At 39.7% G+C, this 13,867-nt stretch overlaps 2 protein-coding genes across 6 annotated transcripts in view; one reads left to right on the top strand and one right to left on the bottom strand.

Annotated features, from left to right (window-relative positions):
* Positions 1 to 13,867, top strand: part of LOC128887565 (uncharacterized) — a 191,656-nt gene that overhangs the window by 50,265 nt on the left and 127,524 nt on the right. The gene's annotated exons all lie outside the window — the stretch shown is intronic.
* Positions 1 to 13,867, bottom strand: part of LOC128887559 (lachesin-like) — a 175,552-nt gene that overhangs the window by 46,030 nt on the left and 115,655 nt on the right. For all 4 annotated transcript variants that reach the window (XM_054143579.1, XM_054143580.1, XM_054143582.1 and 1 more), the window contains exon 3: positions 100 to 260. In XM_054143579.1, coding sequence (XP_053999554.1) covers positions 100 to 260 — 161 coding nt within the window. The remainder of the gene's footprint in view (positions 1 to 99; positions 261 to 13,867) is intronic.

The raw sequence follows: 13,867 nt of genomic DNA, 5'->3' as shown, positions 1-13,867 counted from the left end.
AGTGCAGTAGTAGTAGTAGTAGTGATGACAGTAGTAGGTAGTAGTAGTAGATAAGGTAGTCCATTACAGGCGGACACAGGTTAATGGTAAAATAGTTACCCGGGCCTTGGCGCTGCCTGAGTGATCTCCGCTCGCGGAGGAGGAAGGACTCACCCGGTTTCCACCGAGGTTGCTCACCACGCAGGTGAAGGTAGCGTCTCGACCCTGCGGGATCGTTACGTTCTCCAACGGGTAAACGAAGTCTGGCTCGAGCCCCGTCACTGGAACAATTAAGCGGTAATTTTATATTACAGTCTGTTTCAGGGGAAATTGAGTCTGGACGAGGTTCGCGATGGCGCGCGCGCCTTAGGAATTAGTTTATTACTGGACAAACACCGTGGCTCGAGATCCCCGAACACCTGTAACGGCAGGTGATGGCGCGCCCGTCTGGGACTGACAGACGCTCCCTGGACTCCTTAATGCGTTTAACGTTCCCTGAGGCTACATCTAGGGGACGGTGATTTCACTCGAAGGATAAGGATCGAGCAAGGAATAACGAGAAGGATGATTGGTTCGAGTACGAGAGGATTTTTAATGTTGGAACCAGTGGAACACTTAGAGTCTTAGTTTTTGGTGCAATAAAATAGGGGTTGTTGTTGAATTTACAAGCAATCAAAGTCTTGCTGAAATAACTGTTGGTGAAAGGAGTTGTACATCGCGTATCGATTACGAATTTTAATAAAAATTACGAGAAATGATAGATTAACCCGGTTCGCGGATGTCAAACAACCAAGTATGATATCAGTGTACAATATTTAATGTTCACGTTGTAGGTATGCACCGCAGTATGATAATCACGTGGAAAATATTTCTGTTCGTGTATTTCCCACAGTACGTAAGCATGCTTTCGTTCCAGATAACTCCGACCCCCTACCGGGCTCCTCTATTAAAGTCTGTTTCATTCCATTGAAAAGCTTGAAGCACCGCTGCTTACTATTCAATTCTATTTTTCCTCTCGTGCATAAACCGCGGAGTTCTGCCTGATAAACGCGATCTCATAAAGTAAAGTGCCATTCGATGTGATAAACGCGAGTTATTTCGTTTCGAACTGTGCTAGTGCGGTATGTAAGTCGCGTCTAAGAAATGAGAGTATCATTGGAAAGCGAAATATAATCGAACGATACCGTACAAAAAGTATCAAACTGAAAAAGAAAAAGAAAAACCATTTTTATTTAGTTCAAGCTGCCGGACTATTTATTAGGGACAAAGGAGATGTCGCCCAAAGAGACGCGACAAAACTTTCCCACAGAGCCGATGGTAATTAACTATGCGCGTAAAGAGTCCCCCCAAAAAGTCTAATTTTCAGGGACAGTGGACTTCTTAAACGAATGTTATCAGCAAAGCAAGCATCGTTGAAAAGCTTTACTACCGCAAACCCCAGTTGCTTTATCTACGTTGATACAGGGTTGCACAGAAAATTCCTCTACTCCAGATTTTCACTTCCTTTCAATTAAATTTTCCCTGTTTTTCTGACGATTGTTACCAATTTGGCAATAATTTACCCGCAAACATATTTTTATGGATTAAGTATCATTCCTAATGGAGCATAATCAATAACAGTTGCATTTTTTAGTAACACATTACAAGTTATCAAGCATAGGTCTATTTAAAAATTGGATATAATTTTGTGGTCCGTAACAAATGTTACGACTTTAAATTTTCTTCTGATTCTCTACATTGCATTAGTGCTAAATTGTTAGTAATATTCTTTGTCCATAAATTATAGAAATGCGTTTTATTACATGTAAGATATAATTATTCTTGTAACAACTCGTGTATAGTTTCACGATTGAAAAACTGAATAATGCTGCACCACGCTAAAAGACCCAAAACATCAGGAAATTTAAAGGACGTAAGGGATTAAAAACTGAATTCCTGGGGCGGAACGTCCCTTGCAAAAAAGCACCAGAGATAACATTACTCCAAGTCGTAGAGAAGTAAGATAACCGCGCACATAACTAATGTTCAGGGTTATGGATTAAAGTATTCGCCGCGATAATCGTTGGTTTTCGCTTTTTCCCTTGACCGAGAGCTACGAGGAATACTTTGGTGAAATTTTGGTTTCCTCAAACACTATACTACTCGAAAGCAACGTTTTAAATATTTATCGACACGTGGTTCACTCTTATCGCATCATATTATACTAATTCAAGAATTAATAAATTTATGTTCTCTGTTAATTTTCAACGAAGTAGCCGTTGACGTGTCGCGTGGACCACCGTGTATATGAAGTTAATGGGAGTTGAACGATTGGTGTGATTCGCGATAAAAGAAACTGCAATCAATGTTCAAACAAACGCGTGTTTTCCGGCTAAATTAAATCACTTGCATTTTAACCGAGTGTGTAATTTAGTTGGCGAAAATCCCGCGAATAATTTACTTTCCACTCGTTCGTTGAGCAACTGCTTTTCGAAATTACTCACAGGAAAAACGTGATTTCCAATCAATGGAAATATACTCGCGGCGCGTCGTAATTGTTAATGAACGAGCCCGCACATAATGCAACGCCAATACTTTCGATTAATCGCTGATAAAATTATGTACAGCGGATATATTCTGCCAGGAATGCTCGATGAATTACGTCGGCAAGCGTTTTGAATTTAAAAATGAACTTTCATTATTCAATCACATGGAACCAGAAGGATTTCGTAAATTATACAGTATCCATACTATTCGGAAAAATGGGATTTCGTCGGTTGAAAGAGAAGATGTGACGTAGAACAAATTCATCTGTGTGGACAATTGTCTGTCGTGTCTAGATAGCAGTATTTCGCGAAATCGAATATTCCCTGGCGTTCTATATTGAACCACGTGTCCCACGGTATACACAATCGCAACGAATCAAGTTAAATTATCTAAATCGTGTGTAAATCGGATGCACGATGAAATTGGTCGATAAATTGTTTAATCAAGTAGAAGCGATAAATTGATTTGCTGCAAAGTTGAATGCAGCATGGTATTTTCAAACATATTGTGGATAAATCAACTACGTGGTAGAAATTACAGGTCGCATGCCAGCATTTGCATTTGGCGCAACAGTATATTGGCGATTGTAAAATCGGATGTTTCAGATTTCTGAACAAATATAATATTGTTTCAAAGTTTGGTGCGTACTATAGTTTTGAAATTAAATGGACTTCTTCTCGTGCACGAACAAATGTTTCATTGAAATTCTTAACCCTGTGTATCAGAGTTGATACACAACTCTGAAACTGCTAACCGAAACGACAGTAATGTCATCGAACATATATCACGAACGACCAGCGAAATAAAGGCGCGTTCAATAAAATACTCGGCCACTCGGTGCTACGAAAAGAAACTGATTCGTCGAGTGGGTTGAGAGGCGGAAGGAACTTTTTCACCGTTTTTAAAGAAAAACGTTAGCGTGTTGAATTCAAATTTGCTCCGTCGAACGACTGGTTCGCCGCGATACGATGTAACAAAAAACAGGAAAGACCCTCGAGAGTACCAGCGGTTAGGTAAAATTTTTTATCGCGGAGATTCCGTTGGAAGAACCGTTCGAGTCTTTTTCGTTCGATACTCGAAAGTTCTGGACGACTTACTTCGCAACGCTTAGTCTCCGGGGAATTTTATTTAAAGATATCAACGAAGAAACTTTCGAGGGTAAAATTATGTGGACCAGTGTTTATCAGACGTAAGACAAGGTTTATTCATTAGAAAGTATTGATTCTTGAATTTGAGGCACGTTTAGACGTATTTAATTAAATAGAATTATGAAAATTAAAATTGGAAGAAACATAAATCAACGCTATGATAAGTTTCCCTTGCTGATCAAATAAATATTTTAAAAACGATTTCAGATTTTTTTACTAGAAATATTGTTAGTAAGCTTGAATCACTTTTCGATGTTGGTCTGAATACACTCCTCCTACCGTTTCGGTATTGAATTTTCTGTGAAAATTCGCTGGGCCACGTGTGAAGGCACTCGTGCGCCACCTATTGTACCTCTGCGTCGGAATGAAATTTCGAAAAATTTTAAATATGTAAAAGGAATCCTTTTAATGAAATTTTATTGTTACACTGCTTCTACTATTATTCGAAGAATTTCATTCGGTTCCGTGCCCACTCAAACAATACAATTTTATAGTTTCGTGGAAACCGTCACTTTTTTTTTTTTGCTAAGGTCTGTATAATATGCTAGACGCCGTTTCAAATATATTGTTTGAATTTTCTATCAAACATCACTATGACACTCTCTATCAATCTGTAACTATCCAAAACAATACATTTTCTATCGAATATTTTATCATTTTTACTTCAATTGTCCTTGTATCTATTTTTTCGTTATTAATCTCAGAACAGACGATCACATATTACAATATTCAGCAAAAATTTCTTTTACACCAAAGAGAAAATATACGTATATACTGCTTTAATAGTTTAGTAAATATTTTTTACTGTATTCACGGAGGAAAAATGAAAATTTATTTTCGTTACATAATCTAAAGAGTAACGTGATAGACTAGTATGATTCAAATGGCCAAAAATGGGAAAAAAAGATAACTTTTTCGTGACGATATTTTAAGCTATTTTGAAAGAAGATAAATTTTTTTGGGATTAAACGCGATTCGAATGTAAGAGGAAAAAATGTACGGGAAACGTTTTCTGAAACATCAAATGTCATTTATGTGAGTGCCGGGCAGCGGTACATGACAGTTCGTGTGAAAGATCGAAACCATTAAAAACTCTTTCAACTTCAAAAATCATTTCCAATATTCTCCGCAGACTAAAACCTCGCAACCGCGTCGGAGAAAAAAATGTTGCAAATAAACTATACATACATTAATTCGTATTAAATTCCTTAGACGTGAGTAACGACTTTATTTTGTTTAATTTGCAGATATTTTTCTAAAAATTATCTTACAATACAACACAATTCGATTCAAAACAATCCCGACGGCTTGAAATTTGATAACAAGTACATTAGAGCCGAGTCAATATTTCTCTGAGTAACATAACCTAATTATATTTCTCCAATTATTCTTCACTCGTATAAACATCGCGCACACACGCTGCGAAACATACACAGTTTGAACGAGTGCCATATTTTTTATTCGTGAACACCACAAGCTTCTAATATTTTTTTTTTTACAGCAACTTTGGAATTAACGCGGACGCGCACATATTCAAAGGCAATTTTTACCGCTGAAACTTTTCGTACGATTCGACGCAACTTTATCGGTCACGTTATATTATGTAAATGTGCATTCACATGCAGAATCATGGGAGTGTACAACTAAAAGTTTGCTGTTTTCGTAGGGTAAGATGAAAGTCGTTATATTTTACAAAAATTAGATGAAAACAAATTCAAATATTGATTATTATAGTATTAATAGAGTTGTCATTTAATAAAATACAACGTATAAGATACATGTTACAATATCTCTAAACGAAACATACTTCAATTTAAGATCCTGTTCTTCGTTTGTGTACATTAAAAAAAGGAATTTGCATAAACATCCCCAGTCTAATAACACGTATCCCTTAAGTCCAACGCTTACACATCTCAAAACGCAAGAAGATGGACTCACTCGCTTCGTCGAAGACAATAGGCTCGACCCGTAACAGCAGGTATTAAAAAACGTTCCTTATGCACATCTCGCTCGAAGGGGGGAGAGGGGGAGGGGCGGGGTGCGCCAACCGTTCTTGTCAAAAGTTTGTAATGAAAATTTCAATGAATCCGGGAACTTTTTGATTGACCCCGAAGATCCCGTGAGGTATGCAGCATCGCGTTCAACGTTACCAACTACAAATTCGCGCGCAGCTCGAGCAGTCGAAAGTTCGAAACTCGAGCAGTTACGCTCGCGGCGATGTTGAAGTACGCTGGAACCCGGTAAAAATTTATTTCGTCGGCGCCGGGTGTCGTGCCCTTCTACGGCCGAACGAAAAACAACCGTCCACCTTTTTGTGTCGGCGATGTAGCATAAATATTTATATTTCACTTGTCGCGTTTACAGTCCTACAATAATTTATTTCTAGCAGCGGATTATACAGCGGAATCTAAAGGGTTTGTTTAAGTAATTTGCGCTGGACGAGACGCTACCGTAGCTCCTTTGACACGTGATGCATTTTGATACCCATGATATCCGGCCTTCGCGTATTATTCAAGACCGGGTATGTCGTGGTTCGACGTTGAATTCGTAACGACAACGGACGCAGCAGGAACGAGATAGAGAAATGGAATCTGGGCTTGTTTCCGTGCTGTTTCACTTTTGCTTGCTCCTCTGATTTTTCTGAACGTTTGTTATTGTTTAGCCAGGATGAGAGAAAAGGCGGAAGAGGTTGAATCTTTGTATGGAGATTATTGTAAAAAATCTAGGGGGTAAAGTTCAAAATATGTCTCATCGATCTCAGACAATTGTTAATACGACGAATGAGTGAGAGTCGAACTGCCAACGGTTTAACGACCAATGAAATTGCACGCGTTCGCAATACGTTGCTTCCTGGATTTCGTCAATAACTGGAAAGACGCGTTGTGCCTAATGAGTTTACTATTGAACGGCACGTACGGTCTGCGGGTTTTCTCGGAATTGTCATATAAATTAGTCCTCTGCACTCTCCCATATCTCATGTTGATGGACGTTGTACGCTCTAACAACATACCACCCCAAACCACTACAATGGAAACATGCCGTGGTGCCAATGACCATACATCACACGTTTATAAATATAACTATAAAATATTGTCTATAATGTAAACTACCTTCTCTATTTATAAATATTTTCTAAACGAACTACCAAACTACTGTTGAAAGAACGTCGAAAGATGCACGAATTACAGAAACCCTGATTTTGTATATTGGCTTGTTCAGCCGGAGAAAATTATAATTACTATTGTAGTTCGTGTAAAACCATCATCGATAATTCAGTGATCGTAAAAAGAAGCTTGAAGTACACGTGCCAAATTGACCAGATGAGAATGTTTAATATTAAAAGTCGACGTCGGAACAATCGTAACGTGCCTGTATCGCGAATTGTTCCTACTCTGTACATTCTACGAAATTTCTGAGAGACACGTATCATGCCACCGTAATCGTCGATATCAAGATAAACCAAGAAAACTTTCGTCTTTCAATTTCACCGAAACGATACGAAATATCGAAAACTTAAACTTTCCGAATACAACGTCTCAAGAGACCAAAGCAGTTCCACGGATATCCAAATAATAACGATTCCAGCGGGCGAAGCGGTAGCAAGAAAAATTCGATTTTGTCGAGCCAACAAAGTTGAAAGTCCCTTTTGTTTCGGGCCGAGCTGGGAGTCGTCGCGAATCGACCGAGTGATCGAGTGGCTCGGAACAATGCCGAGCGGGCGGTCGCGTAACGCGAGCAGCGAAAGAAGCGAAGCGGAAGATAAAATCTGGTAGCCCAGCCGTAACGGAAAGAACAGTGTTTACACACTCTAGGGGAAGGAAGGCGGCAGGGATATCGAACCCCCGGGTTTGCATCAGGGGTTGGTATCAACGATACCGCGGACGTAACGCGCCGCGACGCTGTTACACCGTCTGTGTGACGCGCGACGGTTGGCGTGGGTACGTCGGGCGCGGGCGTTGCCGTGACGCTGTCTAGGCTACGGTGCCGACTGAATTTTACGAGGATATTTACACGAGCGCAATATTTTATAGAGCACTTAATGCTGGGTCACGTTCTGTCCCTCGGTACCTAGGCGGCCACCTATGAATCAAAGTGCGCTTTAAAGATTTCTTTCTCATCCCGCTGCGAGGTGGATAAGGAACACGCTCAGGCTCGTACCTCGCGTGGAATATCTTACGTGTTATCTAGCCGTTGGCTTCCTTATCTCTCTGGGTTTTCTCCTCCCGTTAGTCCTTATCTCTCGCCCTTGTTCAGCTATCCTTCTCCTTCTTTGGCCGTGTGTAGTTTCTCTTTTCAAAGAGTCGCTTCTCTTTATTCATAATGCATGCACTCGAACGGGAACTGATTCCACGGGTAAGCGGAGTCACTTGAAATTGGAAACGCGAAGGAACGTTGGATTGGTTCGGGTTTGGTTGTGTCGGGGCTGGATTGCTGTCGCGGGTTTTCCGTTTCGGACGATCCCGCGCGAAGCAGACGGTGGCGAACAATGCGTAACAGATTCAAGGGGACGTTTTAACGACAAATTCCTCGAACTAGTAAATGTACTAATTAAATATAATATATTGGATAGATTGGAAATGAATCGTAACCATTTACGTGGTCATACAAAATTATACGAAGCTTGTAAGCATTTCTAGGTTCTTCGCAGTATTTCTCATTTCACGTTTCTATCATTGACTTCGTATTCATTTTGTATATTCATGCAATTCTTCTACCTGATAAATCAGCTTCGGTATTAAGAGACTTGTGTAAGAGACAAACAAATCTGATAACAATTAATTGCAAAAGTTGGAAAGTACGATGAACAGGCGTATTACGAAAAGATTTATCGCAAAAGAGATAAGTATGGGATTGCTGTAATTAGCAATTACAATTACATAAGCTTAGGTGGGACACGGGCCATTACCTCTAATTGCAGGTATTTTCTCTCCAACGTTCTCTTATCCACGTTTCTTAATGCATCGTGGCAGACTACTTGGCAATTTCTTCTCTCTACTGTTTCCATTGTTTAAACAGTTTCTGAACGGCGACCAATAGTTGTCTTCCAAGTATTATCCAATTGCTTCGAACAATTTTCGATCGCGATTTTATTCGTCAGACACGGATCGAACTATAGAACAATTTAACCATCGTAATTTTAGATGATCGTTTGAAAGTAAAATGAAGTCGATCCTTTAATCGTCCAGTTCAAAACGCGGAAGAGGCGTCAGGTGAAGTTACAAATCTCGCGAAATCCCGAAACGCAGCGGTATAAATATCAGAGAGGGCGAACGCGTGCGATAAACCCGTGCTTTAATTTCACGCGGCGGAACCTCCGGGGCGAATGCAATTACACTTGCAATCAATTTAGATAACTCGCAGTAGAACCGGCACGTAATTGTTAATGCGATTATCCAGCGTATCCGAGGAAGCCGTAGATGCTGGGAGTAACGGACAAGAAGAAGCTGGGAGACTCGTAAAGGTACCATCTTCGAGCGGAGAAGTCTGTCTTCCCTCGTGACGTCCTAAAGAACTCGGGTCACCCGCAGTGAGATTACTCCGTCGTTTCTCGATTCTCGAACGATCCTCGAAACTGACGCAGAATCGTTAGCATGAGACATTCTAAGAGCACCTAGTGGCCAAGAGTATTTTTTGTTGCTTTTTGATATGGTTGTTTATATCGAAAGTACAAGTGAAACGAAAGAGTTACGACAGTGGAAGTTTTGTTCAGACTTGTAAACTGTTGGATTATGGGTGAAAGCAACAAAAATTAAATTATATAGCTTTCATTTAAATGACGTATTTTTGTTAACACTTCGAAGGCTCGGATCCCATTTTTGTTATCGAAGATTAAATGCAATATTTAAGTCAACTAATCCAATATAAACTTTACGAATTTTACTTTTTACTTTCTTTCGAGGGAAGAATACTGCAAGATCTACCGATATGAAATTGTCTCTGTAAAATGTATTCTTCCCATCCGCCAATGACGCACGGTTTCTCGCAATTAAGACCGTCTCGACGTTTGTTCGTCAGGGCTCGAGCGACGACGAGGAAAAATGTTAATGCAGCCCTAGCGTTCCGCGTTAATGCGCTCGCGATGACTCCCAGCGCTTCCCAGCGGAACAGCCAGTTTTTCCTGGACGCGTTACCCCGGGCACATTATTAATTCCGCACAATGGGTACCGGCGCGAGGTTGTAATTGTTTCCTTGATTAATGAATCTTTTTCTGCGGTTTAGGCGCGCCCTCGACCGCCGCGCGACACGGATCTGGACGCCGCTAAAGCGTTCCGTTTTCGTCGCTCGCCTCTGTCCGCGTGATTTTGATAAATTCGAAGACAATGTCACGGCAAATGGAATGGATTACAATTTCGGTGAGGTGCTGGCTTTTGTTCGAACGTTTGCCGTCCGGTTACTTGGATGTCTGCTGGCTGAGAAGTCGTCGTCGAGGATGCATTGTGACGTTTTGCGGACGGAAAGCGGACGCGAGTTGTGCCAAACATCTAGAGTGACGGGGTGGAACTCGTTAGCATAAGAACGGAACGAGGGGTATTCGCGTGAATATCTCTTGTAAAAACTATCTATCAGCTATGCGTGATACGTCATTCGAGATCTTTTGGTCTCTTCTGTTATGTAATTTTGTATGTTTTTGTTCTCTGGCAAAAGGAAGCAGTACAGAGTAGAGGAGTATAGAGTATAAAATGCATCTCCTATGTAGTAAACCAAACTGTTAACGTTACCCTGCAACACATGACCATTTGCGTACGGTGACAAATGCGAAAAATTCTTACGTTCGGGGAGCTGGTGTATGCACTCGCATTGAATATTCTAGACGTATTTGTAAACCACTACTTTTCTTGCTCCCGATCCACCCCCTGCCTACCCCTTGATGCATGGATACACGCGTAGACACGTCACAGCGGCCAGACTTTGTTTTTCCTCTCATACATTTTCACGTATCCGAAAATTTACAAGGGAAATGCAACGGTGTACGGGACGATCTATCCAACTCTACGGCTCACGATTTAATCCCTTTAAGCTTGTGCAACGCGTAGGAAAGACAGTGCAGTTATCAGCAAATATTTAAATACGACGGCCGCTGGCGCCGGGTGTTACGTAATCTACGCGATGCTACGAAATGATGTTGCATTCGACTCGTAAAAACAATTTGTAACATTATTTTTTCACAAATAACAGAAGAAATGAAGGTTAATAAACTAATGGTATAATATACATATACAATACTTCCACATTATTTCGTCGCAACGATCAATTAAAGACGATAAGTTCACTATAATTACGAAACGACGAAACGTTTTCGCGTGTGATTCGAAAAATCGACGCGGAAACTTCGCGAAGCAATTCATCAGCGAAACGGTGTCTTTTTCATTGAATATTCATGCAGCTCGTATTTGCGTGAAATATACAATTCAACCCCCCGGACGAGAAATTAATTCCTGAAATTAATACCGGGGGTTTCTATTAAGTGTAACCGGTGAAAATGAATGTGTCTTTCAATAATGGTTATCGATACGGATAGTATTACAAGCGGGTTCTAATTAAAATAAATGAATTAAAACTGATTTCGTGCCGTCACGGCCACTTATCATTTTGTTTAATCGGCCGACAACAATTTTAATGAGTTTTTCGCGTTCACTATCGAGCATGCTTTTTTACAGTTTTTAATATCCGCGTTTGCCAGGACAGTTCGACAGGCCGTTTCCAAAGAAACGAAATTATGAAACGAGCGTATACGGTCGTTTATTTCGCGATGGTGCATTAGAAAGTAAATAAATACCATGAGCCAGAAATTATTCGACGTTATGAACGAGTTATAAACTCGCCAATATTAAACGGAGTCGTGAAAAATGATCCATTCAAACTTTATCGCAAAATTACGTTCCCCTATTTGGAGAAACCGCTGCAGGTGACGTTAATTAAAATTTTCCAAGAATTTTTATTGCCATGCTATCAATGGGAATAAGTACGCGTAAAGAATGTTGAAAATGTAATCACCGTAAATATCGTGTTTATAAAGCATCGAAGCAAACGAGGCGTAGATTTCCTAGTGATTACAAACGAATTTCGTATTATCTCAGGAATAACGATCGTTTCCGATGATCTCTCGCTCGATAGTCTTCTAATTGCCAAACAAGATCGAATCGTCAGTGTGAATCTTCGAGAAAATTGATTTTTTATATACATATTCGTAACAAGCATAATTTCATATCTGAATTCTTGAAATTATAATAATTTATTAAAACGTTGAATCTTCATATTTTCGATCAATAGGTAAGTAAACAACACAGAAATTGATAATCAAACTTCAAGTCATTTGTTGTTACAAAAGGTTTCACAGTTTTCGTTCAAATAAATCCCAAAATGAAGATTAATAAAAATCGTATGTCACACGCTGGAATACCTCCCTTCAATTATGCATCTCTTTTTCGTCATTCTCGCGAACGTTCTGTGCAGAAACATCAGTGCGGCATATACGGAGATATTAGGTTGTCCGGTTCCCTAAAAATGAAGAAGGACAGTCGGACGCGCCCGAGGGAAAATAAAATTCTTCGTACGACTCAAATTAGTGTTTGAATACGACGGATGGTCATTGAAATTACTGGAATGTCCGTTTACTCTCCGGAGGACGTTCGCTCGACGGACATGGTCCGTCGGGGAATCAATCTTGACAGCGGAAATTCGACGAAAAACAAATTGCTTTACCTGCACCGTGGAACAGATATTTCAACCGGCCCGAGTTTTATTTCACGTATGAGCGTAAAGTTTTTCTCCCCGGCTGACGTTTCTGTAAAATTTATTTACGACGCACGCACAAAGGGAATACGAATTTTTACGCCCCTGATACCCATTCGCGTTTACTTGAAGCATGCTTGTTCTTATTATTAAACGAATCTTCTTTCGATTTGCTTACAATCATTACACTGTTTATTGTATACACATATTGTATTTGTTACTTTGAGCAAACATCATTTATAATGTTCATTATAAATCTGTATCATTAAAATTCTACAACCATTTAGAGTTACACATGAGAAATCTTAAACGGGCAATGTAAGTTCGTAATTACGATTCCCGACAGAACGCTTTTAGAATATTCAGAATACTACGAGTAAAATGCGACCAGTACGGTATCATAAATCTACGTTATCAGTTCTGCGTTACAATTATAATTCTCGCGAGTCTATTCCATCACACAATACTTGTTACGAGGGTAGATTCAATTATTCAACACAAAGTTTCAATACACGGTTCACATAAATTTTCAATATACGGTACTTTCGTCGAGGAAAATAATAGAGGCGAAATTCTTGCAAGAATCTCTTGTTGTTGATTTTCCAAGATACAATTTGCAATTTACTACAAAGGGTTCAATGATCTCGGCTCCATTGTTTACAATCTATTATTAACATAGCCACTGTTCCACTTATGCACGTCGTTTGAAAACAAATCAGTAACCAAGTATTTCCTATTTCTTGGTTATTTTAGATATTCCATGAGCGTAACGAACGAGAGTACGTTATAAAAATGTAACTACGGTAAAAGCAACATTACACCAAGGAGTCTTTAATGGATGGAAGAGTATTCGCGGTATCGAAGAGATTTCTCGTTTACCTCACTTGAACCGCGCTAGATATGGAACGCGAGACAAAAAGAGCACATGCGTTACAATATGCCTGAGCGTTTACAGAGAAAGTGATTGACGTGATAAGAGATAGGAAACTCTTGGAGAATTTTTTTCTGCTTTTGCTGAATTGGAACACAGCAAAATTATATTTCAAGCTGCTCGGAATGAACAACCGCGGGAGTTGGTGATTAGATAAACGTTGGTTTTACTTTGTACATACAATTGCTGACGTATGATGTTTGTTAAAAATGAAATGAACATCCTTAAAATATACATTCTCCCAATGTTTTTTCTTTTTGGTTTTAATCGAGAAGGACGAGTCTTTTTAAATAATTTACGTAGTAACAAAATGCCCCTGTCAACACAATCCTGATAGACATACATTTTAAGGACAAGTCCTAAGTTAACGAAACAGTCAGACAAATTCAAATTCAAATTCGAAACGTGATCGAAGGAAAAGAAAAACGAAAGGAACGTCGCAATCGTGGATAATGCAATCGACATCGTTAACACGATTACGAGGCAAAGCGAAACATGTGACTTTCCAATGGCAAGTCGTTATAATCATTAGCCTCTGTATTTTCTCGGC

This window comes from Hylaeus anthracinus, unplaced genomic scaffold (genome assembly GCF_026225885.1).
Source record: "Hylaeus anthracinus isolate JK02 unplaced genomic scaffold, UHH_iyHylAnth1.0_haploid 11989, whole genome shotgun sequence".
NCBI classification, from domain to species: domain Eukaryota; kingdom Metazoa; phylum Arthropoda; class Insecta; order Hymenoptera; family Colletidae; genus Hylaeus; species Hylaeus anthracinus.
This window is presented reverse-complemented; position numbering and strand designations above follow the sequence as displayed.